The sequence below is a fragment of the Typha latifolia genome, chromosome 9, assembly GCF_019914945.1.
Source record: "Typha latifolia isolate L0001 chromosome 9, TyphaL0001v2, whole genome shotgun sequence".
Classification (NCBI taxonomy): domain Eukaryota; kingdom Viridiplantae; phylum Streptophyta; class Magnoliopsida; order Poales; family Typhaceae; genus Typha; species Typha latifolia.
In genome coordinates, this window is record NC_133094.1 from 1,571,324 (window position 1) to 1,594,690 (window position 23,367).

The 23,367-nt window shown below is 37.6% G+C and overlaps 3 protein-coding genes across 5 annotated transcripts; all 3 read left to right on the forward strand.

Moving 5' to 3' along the window:
- The first annotated feature begins 837 nt into the window (after positions 1-837).
- Positions 838-5,230, forward strand: LOC140795404 (phosphoglycerate kinase 3, cytosolic). The gene is made up of 6 exons (XM_073147944.1): positions 838-1,455; positions 2,116-2,193; positions 2,285-2,545; positions 2,891-3,208; positions 4,517-4,675; positions 4,767-5,230. The coding sequence occupies exons 1-6, from the start codon at positions 1,261-1,263 to the stop codon at positions 4,959-4,961; spliced, it is 1,206 nt and encodes a 401-aa protein (XP_073004045.1). The 5' UTR covers positions 838-1,260; the 3' UTR covers positions 4,962-5,230.
- A 2,854-nt stretch (positions 5,231-8,084) lies between these two features.
- On the forward strand, positions 8,085-17,312 carry LOC140794750 (uncharacterized). 2 transcript variants are annotated; one of them, XM_073146912.1, is made up of 8 exons: positions 8,085-8,350; positions 9,033-9,121; positions 9,896-14,221; positions 14,380-14,622; positions 14,707-14,865; positions 15,442-15,600; positions 16,413-16,559; positions 16,652-17,312. In XM_073146912.1, the coding sequence occupies exons 2-8, from the start codon at positions 9,059-9,061 to the stop codon at positions 16,892-16,894; spliced, it is 5,340 nt and encodes a 1,779-aa protein (XP_073003013.1). In that variant the 5' UTR covers positions 8,085-8,350; positions 9,033-9,058; the 3' UTR covers positions 16,895-17,312. The 2 variants fall into 2 exon arrangements, with proteins under 2 accessions (XP_073003013.1, XP_073003014.1); XM_073146913.1 differs by having other exon boundaries at positions 8,241-8,350; positions 9,038-9,121.
- Positions 17,313-18,126: 814 nt separating this feature from the next.
- Positions 18,127-23,136, forward strand: LOC140795468 (protein NARROW LEAF 1-like). Of its 2 annotated transcripts, none has more exons than XM_073148027.1 (6): positions 18,127-18,318; positions 19,484-20,048; positions 20,246-20,389; positions 20,936-21,176; positions 21,762-22,262; positions 22,361-23,136. In XM_073148027.1, exons 2-6 carry the CDS (start codon positions 19,560-19,562, stop codon positions 22,786-22,788), a joined length of 1,803 nt encoding a protein of 600 aa, XP_073004128.1. In that variant the 5' UTR covers positions 18,127-18,318; positions 19,484-19,559; the 3' UTR covers positions 22,789-23,136. The 2 variants fall into 2 exon arrangements, with proteins under 2 accessions (XP_073004128.1, XP_073004129.1); XM_073148028.1 differs by lacking the exon at positions 18,127-18,318 and adding an exon at positions 18,417-18,551.
- Positions 23,137-23,367: the final 231 nt, after the last annotated feature.

Consider the following 23,367-nt stretch of genomic DNA (forward strand, 5'->3'; position numbering starts at 1 on the left):
AAGTGGAATATAAAATAGGACATGGAAGGTTGGATGTGAATTGGAGGATAATAATACGTGTACGTGGGTGGCTCCAAGACTGCATGAAGAGGCAAAAGGTGGCACTAAAGTTTGGTGCAAACCATTTGCAGTTCATTGTTGCTGGTCTTGAAACTGTGGGCTGATGGAGAGAAAGGGAGAGGAGAGGGAGGCCATGCATGGCTTTGACATGATATATTTGATTGAAGTTTAATTGTGAAGGAGACGTGAGAATGAGTAGCATACTTGACATATATATATATATATTCATTCAAAGAAGTGGATCAATTATATGCGCTAATACTCTGGAAGATCCTATTAGAAGGCTAGGATGATAAATAATAATAATAATAATATCTAGATTGTGAACTATTTGCCCCTTTTAATATTATTTTTCAGTGATACATGGAATGCCTTAATTGCATGAAACCTTTGAAATGCTACTTGTGTTTGATTATATCCAATTATTAATTTTATAAAATATCATGCGATTAATTTTAGGTGCTGTAGAGCATTTACTCTTACTTTGGAATAAAAGAAAAAGAAAAATCTAAGGGTAATATGGTTGTTTGAGATTATTTGTTAATAGCATGTTAAAATTTGCAGTAGTTTATTTTAATAAAGGAGTTAACTAGTTGTCAAATTTAATTATCTGAGTTAAAATTATTGAAAAAATGATTAATTAATAGAATTTGACTTTGAAATCCAAAATTGTCCACGTCATTCGGACCCTAAATGGAGCAACTCAGACCACACACAAGAAGTAGTCTCAGCCGTCGAGTCCTCGATATTTACTTAAATAATAACTAGATCTCAGCCGTTCAGTTTTAGCCCATATGATAAGGCGGTCAAACCAACGGTGGGGTCGCCAGAACCCTCTAGAACAGGAGAATATGCGATTATACCACTCCAGCGCACGTTAGCATTTCCATCGTAAAATACGCCTCCTTCTCCTTCTGGAAAAAGGCACCCTCTAGAACAGGAGAATATGCGATTATACCACTCCAGCGCACGTTAGCATTTCCATCGTAAAATACGCCTCCTTCTCCTTCTGGAAAAAGGCACCTCCTTTTTAGTGCGCCGCTCGTCTCTTCACCGCTGCTACGTTTCTTCTACTCTCTCCTGATAGATCGATCTACTACGTCCTTTTCTTGTGAGATCTTTTTTGGGTTTTCCGTGATCGGATTAGATCTCTCTTTTCTTAGGATTTGAGGCTCTTGTACCGGTTCATTTGGTGGAAAAATGGCCACGAAGAGGAGCGTTGGGGATCTCAAGGAAGCCGATCTCAAGGGGAAGAGGGTGTTCGTGAGAGTGGATCTTAACGTGCCCTTGGATGACAACCAGAAGATTACGGACGACACCCGGATCCGCGCCGCCGTCCCGACCATCAAGTACTTGATGGGGAACGGGGCTAAGGTTATCCTTTGCAGCCATCTGGTGAGGTTCTCTCTTCTAAGTCCTTTTTATTCGTACGTTTTTCTATTGTTGTTCTGATCCAAAATTTGACAAATTTTTTTTTCTGTAGTGGTTCTTTTGTGCATGTTGATTAATCTTATCATCTGGAAAGTTTGAAGATTTGTTTCTCTTGTTGATGTGGATCTGTTTTGCAAAGTGCTATTATTTTAAAGAATGGACGGATCTAGTACATGTAAAGAACATTGGAGGTGCAATTTGTTATGGTTGTTTAGTAAATCACATGGCCTCATAATAGACGGAAGTAGTATGCATGTAGTCCACTTAATTGAAGCTTCCATCTGAGTTCAATAAAGTTCAGCATGCAGTTTTAAGTTAATATGCTAATTGAATTATTTCTATCTGCGAGTTTACAGTCTAGATTAAGTAATGGTGGGTTTACTTGGACAATGAGTTGAATCTTATGAATAAGATGCTACAGTCTGTTTTTTTTTAAGTTGAACAGCTTGGCTATAAAGACACTGAAAATGGTATAATATGATTACATAATATTAAGATTTGCTATTTTGATCAGCTACTTGATTTCAGTTTTATATTGTTTAGCTTCTAGTATAGTATGTTTCTTTAGATTTTGCTTCCTTTCTGAGTGATGATGAACTGATGGATGTGGTTTTGAATCTCCAGGGCCGCCCGAAAGGCGTCACCCCAAAGTACAGCCTGAAGCCTCTGGTGCCAAGACTATCTGAGCTTCTTGGAGTTGATGTATGTAGACCTGCCGTTGAGCCCAGTAATTGTAGTTTTAAAATTGTAATATAGGTTGATTTTTCCCTGATCCCTTGATGCTGGAAATTAGGTCGTCATGGCAAATGACTCTATTGGCGAGGAAGTTGAAAAATTGGTGGCTGTACTACCTGAAGGAGGTGTTATCCTTCTTGAAAACGTGAGGTTTTATAAGGAAGAAGAGAAAAATGTGCCCGAGTTTGCACAGAAGTTAGCGTCGCTCGCCGACCTTTATGTAAATGATGCATTTGGCACGGCTCATAGAGCTCATGCTTCAACTGAGGGAGTCACAAAGTTCGTGAAGCCAGCTGTTGCTGGTTTCCTGATGCAGAAGGCATGTTTCCAGTCTTTACACATTTTGCAATTAATTATGTTGTCCTTTCGTTTTGAATAGTTTGTTCATTTATGATTTGGAATTCTGCACAAATATTAAATTTATCTCTTTGAAGGCCAATATTTTCTATTCTGTCAATTAGCAATATCTGAAAACTATTTTATGGATATGCTTCAAGTTCCTGTAGTATCATAGTGTGAATCATTGCATCTATTTACGAGTTTTTCTAAGTTTCTTTCAAATATGGTAAAATATGACATTTTGCATTGTATGCAAATACATTTGGTGGCTCTCTACTTGTTTTGTGAATTTTCTGTTAGCACTGAATTCTATCTCTATGATTAGGAACTTGATTATCTTGTTGGGGCTGTCGCGAACCCTAAGAAACCGTTTGCTGCCATTGTTGGGGGATCCAAGGTGTCAAGCAAGATTGGAGTGATAGAGTCCCTGTTGGAAAAGGTTGATGTCCTTATCCTTGGCGGTGGAATGATCTTTACATTCTACAAAGCACAGGGTTATTCTGTTGGCTCATCCCTTGTCGAGGAAGACAAGCTTGACCTTGCGACAACACTTATCGAAAAGGCGAAGTCTAAAGGTGTAGCTCTCATGCTTCCTACGGATGTTGTAGTAGCTGACAAGTTTGCTGCAGATGCTAACAGCAAGGTTTGTTCATCTACTTCTGTTTATTGTGTTTCCAGGTTTTAGGATGTCATGAATAATATGACTAAAGCAACTCTAACCGTACTTCACCATTGCGAAGTTGAAATGGTGAATTTTGATGTGATCATCATGGATTTGTTATGTTTGTAGTTTTGATCCATTTTGGAGTTTCATTTTTCTTGGTTATTTTTTAAATAAAAATTCAAATAAGGTATGGAAAATTCTAAAAAGTAGCACAAAATTTTGAACAGAGCATTAAAAATACTAGTAAATACGTTTACTGTTATTGATCAATAATTAGGAGAAACTAATGTTGATGTTACCAAATTTATTGCTGATAATTAAAGTATTTATTATTTTACCATACTTCCAAGTAAATTGAGGCCATGTTACTTATGCAAGTATCATTAGGAGAAATTAATGTTATGCTACAAAAAATATTTACATATTGTCATTAATAGGAAACAAAATCGATGATATAAGGTAGATCATTTCGTTAATGGGGAGTAAGTACAGCTGTTATTATATATAGTTTCTATAAATGATGCTTAATAATGCTTACACTACTAAAACATATACAATTATTGCCATTGTGGGAGAATTGAATTTGCTATTAACCATTTAGGAATTAGGATAAACCAATGCTGATTAGAAAGAATTTAAATTTAAGCTGCTTATAGTGCCAAGAATGGAAAATATTTGGTCTAATTTCAAACCTAAAACATAACCTGTCACCATAATAGTCCGTTAATAATATATTTATAGCTGTGATAGATATTTTATTTTACAAACCCTGAAGGTGAGTAGAAAAACTTGTTTCGGCCATGGGGTCCATGTTTTGGCTGAAACTGCATGGTTTCACCTATCTTTTCAGGTCGATCTTGGTGGGCACCAATCCATTTTGGCCAATTTTTCAGACCATTATTTTTTTCTTTTTAAAAGATAGATGTTTTTGACCACAGTAACGTTGGATTCCTTGTATAGCAGAAGAGATGCATGCTTGACCAATGCTGGACGAGATTGATAGTCCACTGGAAAGATATAGCTAATAGCTGTAACACAATCTCTCCCTAATGCAATTCTCATCTTCTGAAAACAGTGCAATATAGTTTCTGCTGGTAGACTTTCTGTTAGTCTTCTTCGTCTAACTATGCACTTGTAGCCATAAATATGCTGATAGAGTAGATGTAATCTTATATCTTAGACATCTGAGAGTAGAATGAATAGATGTGATATATATATATGCCAATGTTGAGTAAACTTTAGGACATGGCATGCTTGGTTCTAACAACATCCTGGTGTTTTCTGCAGGTTGTGCCAGCGTCTAGCATTCCTGATGGCTGGATGGGTCTGGACATTGGCCCCGACGCCATCAACACATTCAGCGAAGCTTTGGATAGCACAAAGACCATTATCTGGAATGGACCCATGGGTGTGTTTGAGTTTGAGAAGTTTGCCGCTGGAACTGATGTAAGCGTTTATTAACTAAACAAACTCAATGCCGAGACTTTCATTTTCCATCCTGTTGATATCAAATGAATAATGTTCTCCATTTGCACAGGCCATTGCCAAGAAATTGGCTGACCTTACTGGAAAGGGAGTCACAACCATCATTGGAGGTGGTGACTCCGTTGCAGCTGTGGAGAAGGCCGGGCTTGCTGATAAGATGAGTCACATCTCAACCGGAGGTGGTGCTAGCTTGGAGCTGCTGGAAGGCAAGCCACTTCCTGGCGTTCTTGCTCTTGATGATGCATGAACTAAATCAGTCCCTTCTAGTTCCCTCTGAGATGTCATTTTGACTGAGATTAAGTTGCACTGCAGTTTTGTAGATGGGCCATGTAATAAATGAAGTCCTTTTCCACGAGAGGCTAGTGGCTTCACTGGCCTGGGACCAGGATTGTCTCTTTGTACTCTGGGGGATTATGCTCTTCATCGTTCTTTTTTTCATTCTTTTTTTTTTGTGTGAGTGCAATGCCTTGCTTTTACTGTTGGAAGATCTAATAATGCTAGTTTATGCCTATAAAATGATTGTCATCAGTATCACTATGTAACTCATGGAAATAGATTAGTTGGTTGAAATACGGCTCTTGGAAATTACATACAATAGAACAATAAATTGGTTTTGGTATTTGGAATCAACCAATTGTGATTGTATGATATTCTAGATGATCTAATGGTTGAAATTGTAGAAAGTGGTAGTTACCTTTTTATTTTTTTAAGGGTCAATTAATATCTTTAATTTCTATTCTAAAATAAAATTTCCACTCCATTAAGCTCTCCAGAACATCTATAATTTTTAAGAAACATTAAATGAAACAGTCTCTCAAATTTTATGACTATGTTAACCGATTAGTCAACTAATATATGTAAAATGGTAGTTTCATCTCTGATAGATCTAGAAGTAAGATCCTGTTTTAATAATCCACTTGTATGTACTAATCATTCCCCATTTAAGTTCAAATGAAGCTCAAAGGTGTCAAATTACTTATTAATCAAAGCCATAACCAGCTCCATCTCTCAATCAACTTAATAAAGTGATCAAACATAGCACACTGCTAACTTTTGACTGCTTTAGAATCATCTCTATCTATAAGCTAATAATTGGAGCCAAGTGGATCTTTCTTTTGAGGGTTTTCCTTCTTTGTCCCTTACAATTATTTTTATTTGTTTATATGTTCCTCTAAAATTAACATTATACATACATATATATATATATATATATATATATATATATTTACATATAAGTGTCAAATATTTTTTAATTTAAATATTTATGTGAAAATACAATTGCATACGAATAAATAATTTCTTTTAAAGAGTATATATGCAAAAATAAAATAAAATAAAACCTTTATTTTAAACATTATTAGGTTGTCTGGATCATTCATAACCATAATGGACGGCATAATAATGACTTCATAATCTAGCCATCAAACACTTTGCAACATGTATACTGGACATGCGATAGATAACAAAATATCCTATCAAATAATGGAATTACCCTAATATTAACTTTAGGCTACCAGATCAAATAATGGACAATCTATTTATGCCCAAACAAAAAATAAAAATTAAAAAAAAGAAAAGAAAAGAAGGAAGAATAATTAGGATCTTGTCACTTTCGGTGAGATTATTCTACGAAAACACCAAGATTGAATGCCGAAGAATTAAAGAGAAGAAGTATAATTTGGGGGCCCACCTACAGCTGGAAAGTCAATTGCCAGTACCACCTCCACCTCTGCGCCAGTTTAATAATTCAATCTAATAGGGAGTGATAAAAGACAAAAACATTTTTTTATTACACAATTACCCCTCCCTTTTCCTCTATTTACCCCATTCTCCAGCTACATATATTGTTATTGTGGAGATCTCCAGGGGCAATATTGTAAATACCAAAAAGTTAGGCCCCACCTTGCCTTGAGATGCGCACTCCTTAAATTGGTTTCCTATTTTTGTCAGCATGACAGAGGGAGATGCCAAATTTCCGATATTTTCTTCGCATCGTATTTATAATTTCTACCAAATTCTAGAAATTAATTGGAAAATTGAGGATCGGGGTGGCGGCGAGGTAGGTGTTGAAATTTGAAATTTGGACCGTTAGATCGAGAGATTAATTTTTTAGGGGGCACAAAAAAGAAAAAAAAAAGGTGGTGGAAAAAAGAGACAAATTGTGATCGTTGGATACCGTCGTGACGATCTCTTCGACGCGGATCGGTCGGTTTGGTCGGTCGGTCGGTTTGGCCGCCGTCCACAGACCAAAAAGCAACTCGCATAAGTTGTTAGTGTGACAACTTAGCCCACCACCTTTTTCTTTTTTAATTTTTAGTTCCACATATCATAGCCAACCAATTAGGAAGGTAATGTTATCATCTCTCACCTGAAATGACTTTTAAAACCCTTATATAAATAATTGATATTCATCGCTGTTAAATTCTAATAGAGAAATTTATATATAACACTCTATCCTTGCTTTTAGTTAAACTTAACTAAACTTTTGAGTTGAATTAAGTATACTAAAAATTACGAAAATATTCTCTAGTAAGTTGTACTAAAAGCATTTTAGTCATTTTTACGATATTAGTTCAAATTTAACCCAATATATTTTTAGCACATATTTATCAAGTTATAGAAATAATATAATTTTATTAAAAAGTAGGGTGTTATATATAAATTTCTCTAAATAATAAGTTGATTAAGAATAACAAATCTGTTAGATAAGGAGCTAAACAATTAATGATCATATTTTTGAAAGCAAGTTGGAAGTGTGTCTCTGTAGACGTACTCAATGACTGGGATCATAGAATTTGAGTGAGCATGGCCCGCACCAAATTCTAACTCTAGAGTAGTGCAAATTAATAAACGTTTGAAGTATGTGTAAGAGAATATGCCAACAGAACCAACTTATGAACAACATAGAATGGAATTTACTTAAATACCCCCTTGATCTAAGCTTCCCCACCTAACCCGTTTAGCTTACTTAGCACCTAACTCAAACTAAAGAAAAAAAAAGTTAAAAAGCTTTTTTGGTTGTTAGTGTAAATTATTAAATAAAGTATGTCTTACTACTGCCGCAAAGTTGGTGCAATCTTGTCGGGTATGGAGCGCCAGCTATGGCCACCATCATCTGCAGTTTGAATGGCATTGGATCCCAGGTGTTGTTTATAGATTTCGCCTAAGATCTTCTGACGGGCTTCATGACGGGTTCGGATCCAATTCGGATAACTCCTCTCTGCCCGCATTCGACAAGAACCCATCGTGTGCGCGCGTGGGTGTTGGGTGTAACCGCCGGCTTAGCCAACAAAGGAAGGGCATTTTAGTCATCTAAATACGTAAACGGAGGCTAATAAATTTACGTACAAAGGCGACTGCCAAATCCTTTGCGTCAAAATCAGACCCGCACGCAGGCTGTCGCGGGGGCAATCTCGGAAATTTAGCTGCAGTAACCTCACCGCCTCCGGTGATACGCCATTTGGCGGGTCCCATCAGCAAAGCTCGTCGTATAGAAGCAAAGATACGCGCAGTCACTTCCCCCCCTCTCTCTCGCTTCGCTCTCGCTGCCGATTTCTTTTTCGAATACGAAAAATAAAAAAATAGAGAGAGAAAGAGAAAGACGAGAGAGATTTCGACGATTTCTTCGATTTCAAGGTAAGCGTCAATGATGAGAAAACTGTTCTTTGTTCTATCGTTGATCGTTTCACTGGATTCTTTTGTCGATCGAAGCTACCTCGAGTTCATGGATGTTGTCTTTATGTTGTTTTTATTTTCCTTGATTATTTTTTATATCTTAGTCCAACTTCGATCGATATTAGCAAAGATGTGCTGATCGATGCCTCATCAAAATGGTTTCATCCAACATATGTTTGTCTTTGGTTTTCTGGGATTGATTTGAATGACGAACGAACTGGTTTCGATCGGAGCGGATTTATATTTTTTCTTCTCACGCTTCTCATCGATCTTTCAGTGGAGATCGTATAAAGTTCGATAACTTTCGAATTAAGCCTTTCTTGTGACAGGAATACAGGACAGAGGACATTCCATACTGGAATGGCTTCATTTGATACTTTCGATTATTGGCGATCTATTCTTGCACGGTGGTCGAACTCAATATTATTACTTATTAGGACAGCAAGTAGATTAGCCACTTCTCATCTAATTAATTCTATGTGAAATCGATTTTTTTTTTTTACAAATATTTGTGCATGAAAGTTGGGAAGATTTTTTTTCTTCATCAATTAATTCCTATACCTTCGTTTAGTAGTCCTTTTTCTTTTCCCCTCAGTATCGATATAAATGGTGAGTAATTTCTATCTCAATATGACGTTTGCAGAGAAGATCTAGTAGCAGTGTACTGAAATGGAACAAGCCACAGGACCAAGCACCGGAGAAGTTGATGTGAAGCCGGCCAACGAAGTTGTGGTAATAATTCTAGTCCTTATATAAGCTTCTTATGATGACATTTTTTTTTTCAAGTCTTCCACATAAGCTCTCTGTGGTAGTTAGAAAATTGTTCTGAATCTTGGATATTGGCAACATTTTCGATCTTTTTGGGCTAAATTTATTTCTTAAAATTATGTCTCAGAATAACTGCTTTGGATTCCAGTTCATACGCATCACCTCTAGTTTGCATTTGGCAAATGTTTTGCATAGGCGTTTGAGATTGATTCATTAAACAATCTGCCCCCTCCTTGTTTAGGATAATTCAGTGACTTCTGAATGATTTAATTATTAAATCTATCATCAATTTCACCTTCTGATAAGCCATGTACAGAACCACCTTTCTCTGAAGTGGTCAACCGTATGGGCATAGGTTGATCAAAAAGGAAAGATATGAATTGTTGATCAACCTCTGTAATAGGTTGGATTGGATGCCTCTGAACATGAGCGGCTGAACATCAATCTCACCTGGTGTCTTAGAGGTCACTATGTCTCTGCTCTCTAAGCAAGAGGGACGAGAACTTATAGGCTCTAAATTTAGTTGTTCCCAAGTAAACGATCAACAATGCCGAAAGTGATATTCTTTGTAGATCTTGAACTCACAGCTAACGCACTCCTAAACGTACTTCTATTACATGATAAGTATAAGGCTATAAGCCACAAGTTCAAGAGTGATCAAATTAAGCTGCAGCTACCAAAGGAGTCAAAAGTTGTTCAAAAATTTGATTATTAGTTCTTACAGAGATTTCTTTGCAGGTACATGAAGATGAAAAAGCAATTCTGCTCAATGGTGATTCAAACCTAGAAAGAAAAGAAGAAGATGATGATGGAGCTGCATCAGACGGGGAATTTATAAAGGTGGAGAAGGAACCAGAGGCAATTCCGAGTGCTTCAAGTCATGATTCAATCACTTCCACAACAAATGCCGAGCTTTTAACTGAAGAGAACACCAGAGCACGGGAACTAGAAATTGTCACCGGACAAGTAGGACGTCCAGAATCTATGCCAGAACCGGAGGATGATGGAGCGAAGCAACAACTTGATAAAATGTCCAGACGTGTTGAAGAACTTGAAATTGATCGAAACAAGATGAAAGAGCTAATAGTTGAAGCAGAAAAGAAGAACACTCTGCAGCTTGAATCTCTTAAAGAAGCATCAACAGCTCTAGATATGAAGCACAAAGAGCTTCTTGATGTGAAGGAAGCATCTAGTAGTTTGTCCTCTGAGTTTGAGGAGTCGAGGAAGAGGATAGAGGAGCTAGAAGTAGAGTTGGCATCATCAGCTGATAATGTGCTTAAACTCAAAGAACTCTGCAACGAGAAAAGTTTGCATGCAGAGTCGGAGGCAAAGAGGGCTTCAGAATTAGACAAGATGCTCGAAGTGGAAAAGATGAATGCGAAGGAGATGGAAAGCCAAATCAGTAATTTTCAAGAGGAGATGAAGGGTTTACATGGTAAGATCGCTGAGAAGCATCAAGTAGAAGAATCTCTTAGAAATACTATAGTAGAACTCAAAATGGTACAAGAAGCTTTGAACCTTTCAAAGTCACAAGTGGCAGATTTGGAGCAGAAACTTTCCTCCAGGGAAGTCACCATCAATGAACTGGCACAAGAAAAAGATATCCAGAAGGTTTCTGAACAACAACTGAAGGAAAATGTGCTTGAATTAGAGAATCAGATTTCTGGTTTGAATGAAAACATACAAGCAAAGCTTGTTAATCTCGAAGAAGTTGAGTCAAAGCTTCAGGAGCAGATGAAAGAAAGAACAATCTTTGAAGATAGATTGAATGACCAAGAAATGCAAATGCTGACTTTACAGGAAGACTTGGCCAAACTTTCGCAAGAAAAAGAAGATCTGCAAATCAATATTGTTGACCTCAACACAAAATTGTCCGAGAAGGAGGACTTCTGCAGCCAGTTAGAAGCCAAGTTAAGACTGGCTGATGATGACCATACTAAAACAAGATCAAACCTTTCTGAAGTATTGTTACATAAAGAGGATCTTGAACACACTCTGAAATCCCTGGAGGAACTGCATGGTGAATCTCAAACAGCTGCAGAGACTGCACTCCAGAAGAACCTTGAGCTTGAAGATTTAATTCGGGCATCAAATGCAGCTGAAGATAGTCTAAAGTCACTGCTGAGAGAGACCGAGACAAAGTTGTCATCTGCCGAGAAGAAGATTATGGAGTTAGAGCAACAGCTAAATTTTGCCGAGTTAAGATCAATTGATGCAGATAAAGAAATTAAAGAAATCAAGGAGAAAATGACGGAAACCATCACTTTGTTGAGGGACAAAGATGAGGAAATTGCAGTATCGAAATACGATCTGAAGGGGTATGAAGAAAAAATCATCCAGTTGGAATCGGCTCTGCAGACCTCTCAGTCTAGATCATCACAGCTCGAGCAAGAGCTGGAGGACCTTTCTGAAAAATGTGTAGAACACGAAGGACGAGCTAATTCAATCCATAGCCGTAGTCTTGAACTGGAAGATTTTCTTCATGCATCTCATTCCAAAGCAGAAAGTGCTGAAAAGAAAGCTGGTGAACTGGAGCTACTGCTGGAAACTGCTAGCAGCCGAACCCAGGAACTGGAGCAGCTGCTGAGCATGACAGAAGCAAAGTTGACTGATTCTGAAACAGAATCTAAACAGTACAGTAGCAGAATTACTGAGGTTTCTGCAGAACTGCAAGCATACCAGACAAAATCAGCTAGTCTTGAGACTGTACTGCAAGCAGCGGCAGAAAAGGAGAGGGAGTTGACAGATACGTTGAGCCTGATTGCTGAAGAGAGGAAGAAATTTGAAGAAACGTCAATTGATTATGGAGAGAAACTTCAGCAGAAGATCAAGGAAATCCAAGATTTTGAAGCTAAATTAAAGAATGAAGAGATGCAGATGTCGAGTTTGCAGGAGGAATTGGCCAAAATGACAGTGGAAAATGACACTCTCCAAAAAGCTCTAATTGACCTTGACACAAAATTATCAGAGAAAGATGAGCTGTGCAGCCAGTTAGATGCTAAGTTAAACCATGCAGAAGACCATCATTCGAGAACACAGTCACTCCTCTCTGAGGCATTGTTACATAAAGACGATCTCGAACAAAATCTGAACTCCCTCAAGGAACTTCATGGTGAATCCAGAACAGCTGCTGAGACAGCACTTCAGAGAATCCTTGAGCTCGAAGCTTTAATTCAGGCATCTAGTGAATCTGAAGAGGGTGTGAAAGTACTGCTGAGAGACACAGAGACAAGGTTGTCATCTGCAGAGAAGAAGAATGCGGAGCTTGAGGAACAGCTAAATCTGGCAGTGCTAAAATCAATTGACGCAGAAAGAGCAGTGAAAGAACTCGAACAGCAAATGACAGAAGCCAGCACTCTGTTGAGGGACAAAGATGATGAAATTGCTGTGTCAAAAAGCCTTCTTCTGGAGTATGAGGATAAGATCAACCAGTTGGAGTCATCTCTGCATTCCTCTCGGTCTATAACCGCACAGCTTGAACAGGAGCTGGAGAATCTTTCTGTGAAATGCACAGAGCATGAGGGGCAGGCTCGTTCGATACATAACCGCAGTCTTGAATTGGAAGACTTGCTCCAAACATCACACTACAAAGCTGAGGATGCTGCGAAGAAAGTGGATGAGTTAGAGCCTTTGCTGGAAGCTGCTCGCTCCCGAACACAAGAACTGGAGCAGTTACTGCGTGTCACAGAAGGAAAGTTCAAAGATGCTGAAGAAGAATCAAAACAGTATTGTAGCAAGGTTGCGGAACTTTCTGCAGAGATTGAAGCATTCCAGACAAAATCTACTAGCCTTGAAGCTTTACTGCAAGCTGCTAGTGAAAAGGAGACCCGGTCAGCAGAAATGTTGACTCTATTTGCTGAGGAGAAGAAGAAATTGGAAGAATTGTCAACGGACACTGGTGAAAAGCTGCGGGAAGCTACGGAATTAGTTGGCATTCTTCAGGGTGAACTGGAATCTGTTAGAGGTAAACTGGAAGGTGCGGAAAAGGATCTTGAGTCTTCAGGTATTAGAGAGCACAAGCTACTTGAGAAACTTAGATCTGCTGAAGAACAGCTTGAACATCAAGGAAGGGCATTAGAGCATGCTGCTGCAAAAAGCCTTGAGGCAGAATCCCTGTACGAGTCTTTAGTCAAGGACACTGAGCTAAAACTCCAACAAGCAGCAGCAGACTTTAGTCAAAAGGAAGCGGAATCTAAACAGTTGCTTGAGAAATTGCAGTCTCTTGAAGAACTTGCATCATTTTATCAAAGTCAGACAGCAGAAGCAGCTGAAAAATTGGCCTTGCTCGAGGCTGAGCTGGGAGCTAGTGTAGAAAAATTAGTTGATGCTGAGAATACTATTGAGGAACTTAAGACTAAGGTCACTGAGGCTGAACTGGAAGCTCAACAGATGTTGTCTGAGAACGAATTATTTTCTGGGACGAACGCAATGCTAAGAGAGGAGCTGCAAACAAAACAGACCAAGGTTGATGAGCTTCATGAACTGTTAAGTTCCATTCAGTCGGAGAAGGAGGCTACTGCTGAGCAGCTAGATTTTCATGTAAGAACCCTTGCACAGTTGACAGATGAACATTCAAGGGGCTTGGAATTCCAGTCTGCTGCTGAATCTAGGATTAAAGAAACTGAGGCTCAACTGCATGGAGCTAATGAGAACTTCAGACAGAGAGATGCTGAAGCCAGAGTCTTGAATGAGAAGCTGCTCGCACTAGAAATCCAGCTGAGAACTTATGAAGAACAGGCTGCTGAAGCTGCATCTGTTGCAGAAAGTCATAAGATCGAGTTGGAAGAGACTCTGTTCAAAGCAAAGAATCTGGAAGAAGTTCTTGAGCAAGTCCAAAGTAAGGCTGATCAGTTGAAAATGGAGAATGAAGATTTAGCTGGAACGAATAGTAGTTTGTCTAAGGAGTTGGCAATATATGAGAAGAAACTGAATGAGTTGCAGGCAATGCTGGATGCAGTCATAGTAGAGAAAGAGGCTACACTGGAACAACTTCATTTATTGGAGAAAACATCAGAACATATGTTGCAACAGCATAGTTCAGATCAAGAACTCCTCCAAGCCCAGGTCGATTAATATACCTATCCATAATTTAGCTTTCTTATCTCTTCGAATTTGAATATCTTATTCATTGAATGAAACCAGTTATTATCTAGTACATTCCCTGTGGTAAAGGGAATGATTAGGAGAGCAATATCTTAACAGAAGTAGTAATATTGCTGCAGATATCCTCTGTCATGGAAGAGAATGACATGCTAACTGGAATGTACCAACGTACAAAGAAGGAGCTTGACGAAGTTATAGTCAGATTGGAAGAACAAGAAAATGAACAAAAGGCGAGAGAAGTTTCATTTAGTACTGATGTGAAAATTCTGAAAGCCGAGCTAGCAGAAAAATCTGCAAACAAACTGCACATCTCAAAACTCGAGCAACAGTTATCATTAACTGAACAGAGGTTCATGGAGGAGGTAGTTTCCCTGTAATTTATTCACAAGGATAAAATGAAAGATCATCTGAAATTTTATTCTCTTTTATCAATTTTGTATTCTCAGATTGCAAGCATGCAAATATTAACTGCTGATAAGGATGAAGTATTAACTGCCAAATCAAAAGAATACACAAACATACTCCTTGAGAAGGACGTCTTAGATGGACAGCTGATGGAAATAAAGGAGGAGCTAGAACTTGCTTACAAGACCATATCAAAACAGGTTTGTCTCATGTTATACTATAAATTGTGTACTTCTGAATTTTTATATTCCAACTAGAAGTTTACTTTGGTTCTGTGTTATCTGTTTCGACTCTCTCAAACAATTCCAGTATTCCACCAATTCATAAAAAAGCGCTTCTTTAGTATATCCAAAGGCATATTCTTAGAGTTATATCGATAAATATCTAAAATATGTATTATGCATTTCACTTTTGGCAAGAAATACACTGTGACATATGGGAGACTCATGAGATCTCTGTGGAATATTTTCCTTCTTAAGGGTAGAAACTCAATGTATCTTTTCCAATGATGCTAAATGGATTCAGTAACCTAATCACCAATTTAAGGAAATCTTGATTGATAGTCTGAAGTCCAAAAAAATCGTTGTCTGGTGAAGAAACTAAATTTAAAGTTATGCCAGAAACTTAAACATGTGTAGCACTGGCCTAGATTGTAAGATGCAAAATATTGGTCTGATTACTAAGATACTGTGCTTATTTTCTTGTTACTCTTTAAAGTCTAGCAACCAGAAGCATACTAATAATGGAAGCTTGAGCTTAGAATTTTATTTCGACAGGAAGAACAAATCTCGTTAAGGGATATTGAATGGGAAGCAGCTAAGAAGAATTCAGTCATCGAGTTGGAAGCTAAGCATCAGCATGCCAGGGATCTTGAAACACAAGTTGATGCCCTCAAACAGCAGCTGCAAATAGTGGAAACACAATACAGGGATAAGGCAAGTTTTCTTCCAACTTTTTGTCTCATTAGCTGGTTCATCAAAGGAAATATGCCCTCGCTACTGAGATATAATTAGTAGATTCATCAGTGAAGGTTGGCGTCCAAAAATAGAAGCTTCTTTATCAAATAAGTTCTGTTTATAAAATAGCATGTTGCCTTATATTCTTCACTTGTCATCACAGGATACAAGTGAAGATCATCAAAGAGCTCTCTTATATATTTAAAGATATACAAGTTATTATACACTGATAATTTGTCTTTAGAATAGCAATCTGATGACAGCTATAATCTTATCCCTCATTATTTGTTCTTAATCAACTGCACTCTGGAGTTTCCAGTCAAGGAAATCAAAGTTTCATCTTAGGACTTAATGAAGTCCTAATATGAATAGTTTGACAATGATAAGTTATCCTTGTGAACAATTGATCATACCGTATTCATTCATTGGTGTATGAAACTTTAATGTCTCGTTTAGAAACACTCATGATGAATCAATTGGACAAGTTCAGTGGTTGATAAAAGAAAATTTCTCAACTCTCAACAGAGAGACGACATCATCACACCTTTTTCACAATCTATATATGCTAATCACTTGTTTTCCTTGCATAAGGAACTTAATAGTGAAAGGAAAATATTGATTTGCATTGCCTTTCATGAAACTCTTAAAAGGATACTAGAGACGATGTAAATTTTAATCCTGACTACATGCTTACCAAACTAATGAGATTCTGCTTGGATTTGTCTTTTCCTTTTTGGCATTTGGCAACTTTGCCTCCACTTTGACTCGATTCAGTTTTTTGGGGCTTGCAGGTTGCAGAAGAAGGTGAAAAACTTTCTCTTGTAAATGCAGAGCTCAGTGACTTGAGACGCAAACTGACTCATGCTGCTGAATTGGAGATCAAAATTCTGGAGCTTGAGAAAGAATTGCAATTGGCAAATGCTAAAGCTACGAAACAGGTAAGAGCCATTTTTGAGAAGCGGATTTCTTTGTCCTGCTAAAGGGTCTTGAAATTCTGAAGCCAAAGTAAAATAATAAATTTCTTTTGCAGGCAAGTGATGAAGTGGTAGAAGTAATAAAATCCAGAGATATCGATCTGGGAATCTCACCACCATCAAAAATGAAGAATAATAAGATAACAAGCGAGGAGTTGCAGCAGGTTAAGGGCATTCCTTCTTCTAATGCTACACTACAAGCTACTCCAGAGCCCTCAGGATTCATGGCCTTTAAGTTCATTCTCGGCGTAGCTCTGGTGTCCATAATCTTTGGCGTCATACTTGGGAAGCGTTATTAGCATGCTTCATGAATTCCTTCTAGTCGTTGGTATATGATCCATTAAGTCTAGTTCTCTGGGTGCAATGGTACTTCACTACTTTGCTTGTTTAATACCATTCCCAGATATATCCAATGATTCTAGTGAAAATGTCCAGATCCTTAGGTTGGGAGGAGGTTTAGTCGTTTTTGTGAAAGTCAGAGATCCTCGATGACGATAGAAAGTCACAGATCTTGTTGTCGGGTTAGGAATTTGTTTTTTGTTCATTCCTACCCTTTGCATGCAGCACGGGGAGACTGCATGCAACTGGCTTTGTTGTTTTGTTTGAGCTTGTCTTCCTGTTTCCTTGTAAATCCAAGTGACAATGTTTGATAAGTTATTTGTTGCTGATGTTGATATTTGCTGCAGAAAAAAAAAATCCTCTTATATTCTTGGTGCACCTCCTAGGCTTGTGTCTCTATAACCGGGGCTGGTTTCGCAATTTGATTATATCTAATTTTTTAATTTAAAATTAACAACATTGTATATGTAAATTGTGTGTATTATATTAATATGTCCATGTGATGCACTATTTCCTCAACTATGCATCCACATGGAGGCATACATAGTTTGTTCACTTCATAGGCAAGCAGACATAAACTGGAGTAGTTAGCCATTTATTCTAAGGTGAAGCCGGCAACCTGATAGTTTCGTTGCCGGTTTTCACATTTTTGTTAATTCATAAAAAAAATTAATTACCAAACATTTTAAAGCATAATATAAACAAAGTTGGGTTATTGAGAAATGGCATGTTACATGTGTTCTACATAATAGAGGAGAATAGAGAATTTTATAATTTCCTCATCATGTAGTTTTATATGAAAGATAAGAAAGATATGTTAGTTTAAGAATATAGAAATAAGCAAATATTTTGTCTTTTTACTGATAATTTCCTCATCATTGTAATATTTTTATATTTACCGCAATTTACACCCTGTATCTTTTATTAATTTTAATTATGTTGGCGTTTTCCGTAATTTAATGAAATGGAAAAAAAATCCCTATATAATTTAATCATATTCAATATTTTCAAAATATTAGAAGACAGGATAAGTATTATTAAATTCATTATATATTTCTAAAATTATTACAATCTCTAAAAGCAAATATAGAAATTAATTGATATCCACAAAAAATCTCATCCAGGAGTAGAGTGACGACTGACGAGTCACTGCTTCCCCCAACAAAAGCATCAAAAAGCTCTGATCTTTTTCAGACCCCTTTGGCCCACTCTCTTTAATATCTCTCTCTCTCTCTCCGCTTCTGTTGCTGTCCAACAGTGAAGATTCCTGCTCCTCTTCGTCAAGTGGTCAGCTCTCCCAAGAACTTCCAAATCCCTCGACAGGGTCGTCTGGGAGTCAGCTCCACCCACCGCTGTTCTCCACTCCATGGCTTTTGATCTCTAGGTCGATCTTTTCTTCTCTTTTTCTCTGTTTTTTTTCCCATCGGAAACCTCTAAAGATGTCATCCTTCGCCGACCCATTTGGTCAGAATGGCAAAAGGCGCCGTCTCTAGGGATCCAATGATGCTGCCTTCTGTAATGGAACCACATGTCTCTTAGGCTTGTTGTATTATTGTTTCCTGTTTCGAAATAGAGGTTGAAGAAAGGTGCAATCTTTGGAGTACGATAAATACTGTGGTTCGTTTTTGAGTTTGACTTTGTTCCAGCTGTTAGATTAGACTGGATGTATGTTGATTTATTGGTAAATTGGAAAACTTTCCAATGTTTAAAGGATGGGCATTGTTTCATTAGCTCGTTAAACATGCTCCCTACATAGGCTATAATTTGGTGTATTTCACTGTATACTTCTTTGAAAGGTTCTTCTCTTTGCCATTGGATTTAGTTCCTTGCAAGAATTAGACTCTTCTTGCCTGCAAGACTTCATTTCTCCTGGTATAGTATCTTTTTTCTTGGATTGTATGTGCTATTTATGCAAATCGATTCTAATTTTATTCCTTTTTTTTGTTATTATTGCCTAAGGGAGTTTTTACGTGTATTTTTATTAATATTCCTCGTATGTGTAATGCATTTAGAACTTTTTGTTGATTCCTGCAAATTTTTGATCCTTTCAACTTAGTCTCTGCTGAATTCTTTCCAGATCGGGAATGCAACTTCATATCAATCAAACTTTGCAAGTGCCTAATTTGACAATTTAGTTATCTTATATTTACCTTACCTGATCTTATTCTCCATGTCAGATTCTGTTTCTTCGTTGCCTTTACATTCTTCTATGTGGATATGGATTTAGAACTGTGTTCTCTGGGGGCACTTAAATAGTATTACTTTTACCTTTATCTTGCTAAGACTTTCACAGGGAATTTTTTTAAAGATTTTTTACAATGTAGTAGAGGTAGCCTTGGCACTTTACCAGGTCCTTTTTTGTTTTTTTCTCAGTCTTCTCATATATGTAGTCCTTCATGCTCGTATGTATTGTTGTTCTTAGTAATTAGTAAAGAGAACTGTGTGCTCTAATTTACATGAAGAAAGGTACAAATTTAGTTGTTATTTGGCTACTTATTATTCCTATGCTGAAGTCTGAAAGATGACAAAGGAGATCTTCTCTTTTTTAGGTTTCAGTTTGTGAAGTCTATAACTTGAATATGATGAAGAGTTTTAGCTTTAATCCCATGCGGGCCTAGAAAAAGCATGATGAGATTTCCAGACAATAGGGTTCAGCAATCAGGTTCAACACAATCAGAAGAATCAGCATTGGACATGGAGAGAGATTCTTGCCATCATCAATTGTTGCCTTATGTTCCATCCGCTCTTCAACCAATTGCTTCAGGAGGTCAGCTCTCTGAATGTTGTGCGGCATACTTTTCATGGCCTACCTCCACCCTATTGCATGGTGCTGCTGAAGGTCGGGCAAACTACTTTGGTAATCTTCAAAAAGGAGTCCTGCCAGGACATCTTGGCCGACTGCCGAAGGGTCAGCAAGCCACCACATTGCTTGATTTGATGACTATAAGAGCTTTTCACAGCAAGATCTTGCGTCGTTATAGTCTTGGTACAGCGGTAGGTTTCAGAATCAGGAAAGGGATTTTGACTGACATACCAGCAATTCTCGTATTTGTTGCTCGAAAAGTTCATAGAAAATGGCTTAGCCAGTGCCAATGTCTTCCAGCTGCCCTTGAGGTCAGTAAATTTCTATATTATATATTTTCTTTACTACATGATCAAGGAAATTTGCATTTGTATCAGTTCCAAAGCAGCTTGGCTGTATATATCTCAATTGCTTTTGGTTCTGTAAGGTAATTATAGTCCAACTTCATTGTTGATTGACATTTTCTACGCTTCTCTAGTTTATGTTTACTTAATTATGTGATGAATAGGGGCCAGGCGGTGTCTGGTGTGATGTTGATGTCATGGAATTTTCTTATTATGGCGCACCAGCACCAACTCCCAAAGAACAACTGTATGATGAACTTGTTGATGGCTTGCGCGGTAGTGATCCATGTATAGGTTCAGGTTCTCAGGTAATTGCTTATGCTTGTCAGTATTTCAATTTTTATTATCTTAACCATTTATAACATGTGGGTTTAGATGCTCCACCAGCAAGGTTCTTTATTTTGAACTGGTACTTCAAGCATACAAACCGAAATGCTAATGGAGTATATTAGGGCTGTTTACACGTATTAAGTTTCTGGACAATTGGTCATGACTGACATTACAAGATATTCACAAGTTTGGCTTGTTCAATGCCTACTACTCTCAGATTCTGCCTTTGCAATCTGCAGTTTAGCTAATTTAGAGTTCTTCATCTAAGTAACTTATGATTCTGATGGCTATATTGGTATTTTATGTGGTGGTTATGTTCTTAGTCAATCTAATATGTACTTTTGAAATTGTACATGAGTATCATCCTTTTCTTTCTTTTCAGGCCACTTACTGTATAAGAGATCTCTGCAAGTATTAACTAAAACTGTAGATTATATATAGTCTGGGTCTTACTATTTTTTCATAATTGTTTAGTGCGAATGTGTGGTTTTTAACTTTGAGAATTTCCTGTTCTTTATGTTCAGGTGGCAAGCCAGGAAACATATGGAACTTTAGGTGCCATTGTGAAGAGTCGGACTGGCAACAAGCAGGTTGGTTTTCTTACAAACAGGCATGTTGCTGTTGACTTGGACTACCCTAACCAGAAGATGTTTCATCCCTTGCCACCCAACCTTGGACCTGGAGTTTATTTGGGTGCTGTTGAAAGGGCAACATCTTTCATCAGAGATGATGTTTGGTATGGGATCTATGCTGGAACGAACCCAGGTAAGAGAGTTACAGATTATCCACGTAATGGTGGTGGTTATGTGCAATTTGCATCTGAAATCAGCGGTCTTAAAGTGGATCTCTGGTTTATAATCTAGAATGTTACTCCTAAAACTTTGTAAGGATTTCATTTATGCCTTCAAAATCTGACTCTCCTTGATTCTATTTTTTATCCCCTTAATCATGCTATATATAAATATACAGATGTTCCTAACACTACTGTCATAAGTTCTATGAGAATTTATCTTAAGATTAACTTCACACTTTATTCTTCTTAAAAATTTCTTCAATTGGGTTCTTATTCTTAATGGTGAATAATTTTCTAATTCATGAATACAACTCTCACCCTCTTGATTTTTCATTGATATCCTGAGTGCTAATGATGATGCTCATCTCCAATCAGTTATTGTCCATCAATCAACATTCACCTTGTTCTTCTAACCTCATAAGGTTAACACTTTTTTTTTTATAATCTTAAGATCAAAAACTTTTCTTTAATAAATTATGCAACTATTTTCTTGTTCTTTATTTTTGGATGAAGCTCTAATTCCCAAACATACCTTTTACCTTCTAATGCATCTGCAGAGACATTTGTGCGAGCTGATGGGGCATTTATCCCATTTGCTGATGACTTTGACATTTCCAATGTCACAATTTTAGTTAAGGGAGTGGGTGAAATTGGAGATGTGAAGGTTACAGACCTACAATCACCAATAAATAGTCTTGTTGGGAGACAAGTTTTGAAGGTTGGAAGGAGCTCTGGTCTGACTACTGGAACTGTAATGGCTTATGCTCTTGAGTACAATGATGAGAAAGGAATATGCTTCTTCACTGATTTCCTTGTTGTTGGTGAGAATCAGCAAACATTTGATTTGGAAGGTGATAGTGGAAGCCTTATTATTTTAACAGGACAAGATGGTGAGAAGCCACAACCAATAGGAATTATATGGGGTGGTACAGCCAATCGTGGTAGACTCAAGCTTAAAAATGGACATGGTCCAGAAAACTGGACTAGTGGAGTTGACTTGGGTCGCCTTCTTGACCTTTTGGAACTTGATCTTATCACAACGAATGAAGGACTCCATGGTTTGTGCTTTTCTTGCTTTAGATATTAGATGCCATCATTGTGATGCTATTTCCTTTTGTGTCTGATAAAGAAATGATGCTTATTTTTTGTACTACAGATGCGTTGGAGGAGCGAAGAATTGCTTTGCTTGCAGCAACCGACTCTGCAGTTGGAGAGTCTTCTCCTACCATTTGTACCCTTCTGAATGAAAAGACCGATGAGATTCATGGACCTCTAGATCTTAACATTCAACAACTACCTCCTCAAGGTGCTTCTGGTTCAGGGGTCGACCAATCTTTCATGCATACCGAGTTTCATGTGGACACCGTTGAGGCTGCAAATGATGTCGAAGAGCATCAGTTTATTCCAAACGTCATTGATACTGGTACCATGCGCTGCAAGCCAGAAGGTACCACAGAGTTGAAGAGTCTCTCTGCATTACGAAACACATCTGATGAAGACTTTTTTGTCTCTCTGCAATTGGGGGATCCAGAACCTAAACGACAACGTTCTGACCCCACATTGGACATAGATTTGCAGAAGTGAAGGGGAGATTTTGTCACCAGAATTACCTGATTTAGTTGAAATACATTGACTACAAAGTGATACATTAATATGCAGGCATAGACATGGATACCTGAAGGGGAAACTGAACCATGCCATATATGGAGCTAATCTTAACCTTAGTTCAACCAGAGAAACCCTGGGCGGAGCATCATTTGCACTGTTTTTCACGGCGACTATCTTGGAGAACTCGTGAAAATCGCATAATGTTGATCTTTTGGGCCTTTTTCTGACCTGCCTGTGTTTCGTCAGGTTTACATGCTAAATGATTTTTGTACGCACTGGTCCCTTATTTATTAGAAAAGAGCGTGCAGCATATATTATTTACAATCTTTGTTCAACTGAAGTGCTATTTTGTCAAATTTTGAGTATCAGAAAGATACTTTTCTTGGTATAACATGCATATGAATGGTGTTGTACCGCTAAATATTTTTTCTTTGTTGGATTTTACTTTTATGATCGAGCCTTTTGCTCCACATACAACTTACAAGAGATTGCAAGGATGGACTTCATCCATATTATTATTAGAAAGTGAAGATTATATTGCTCTATAATTGTACA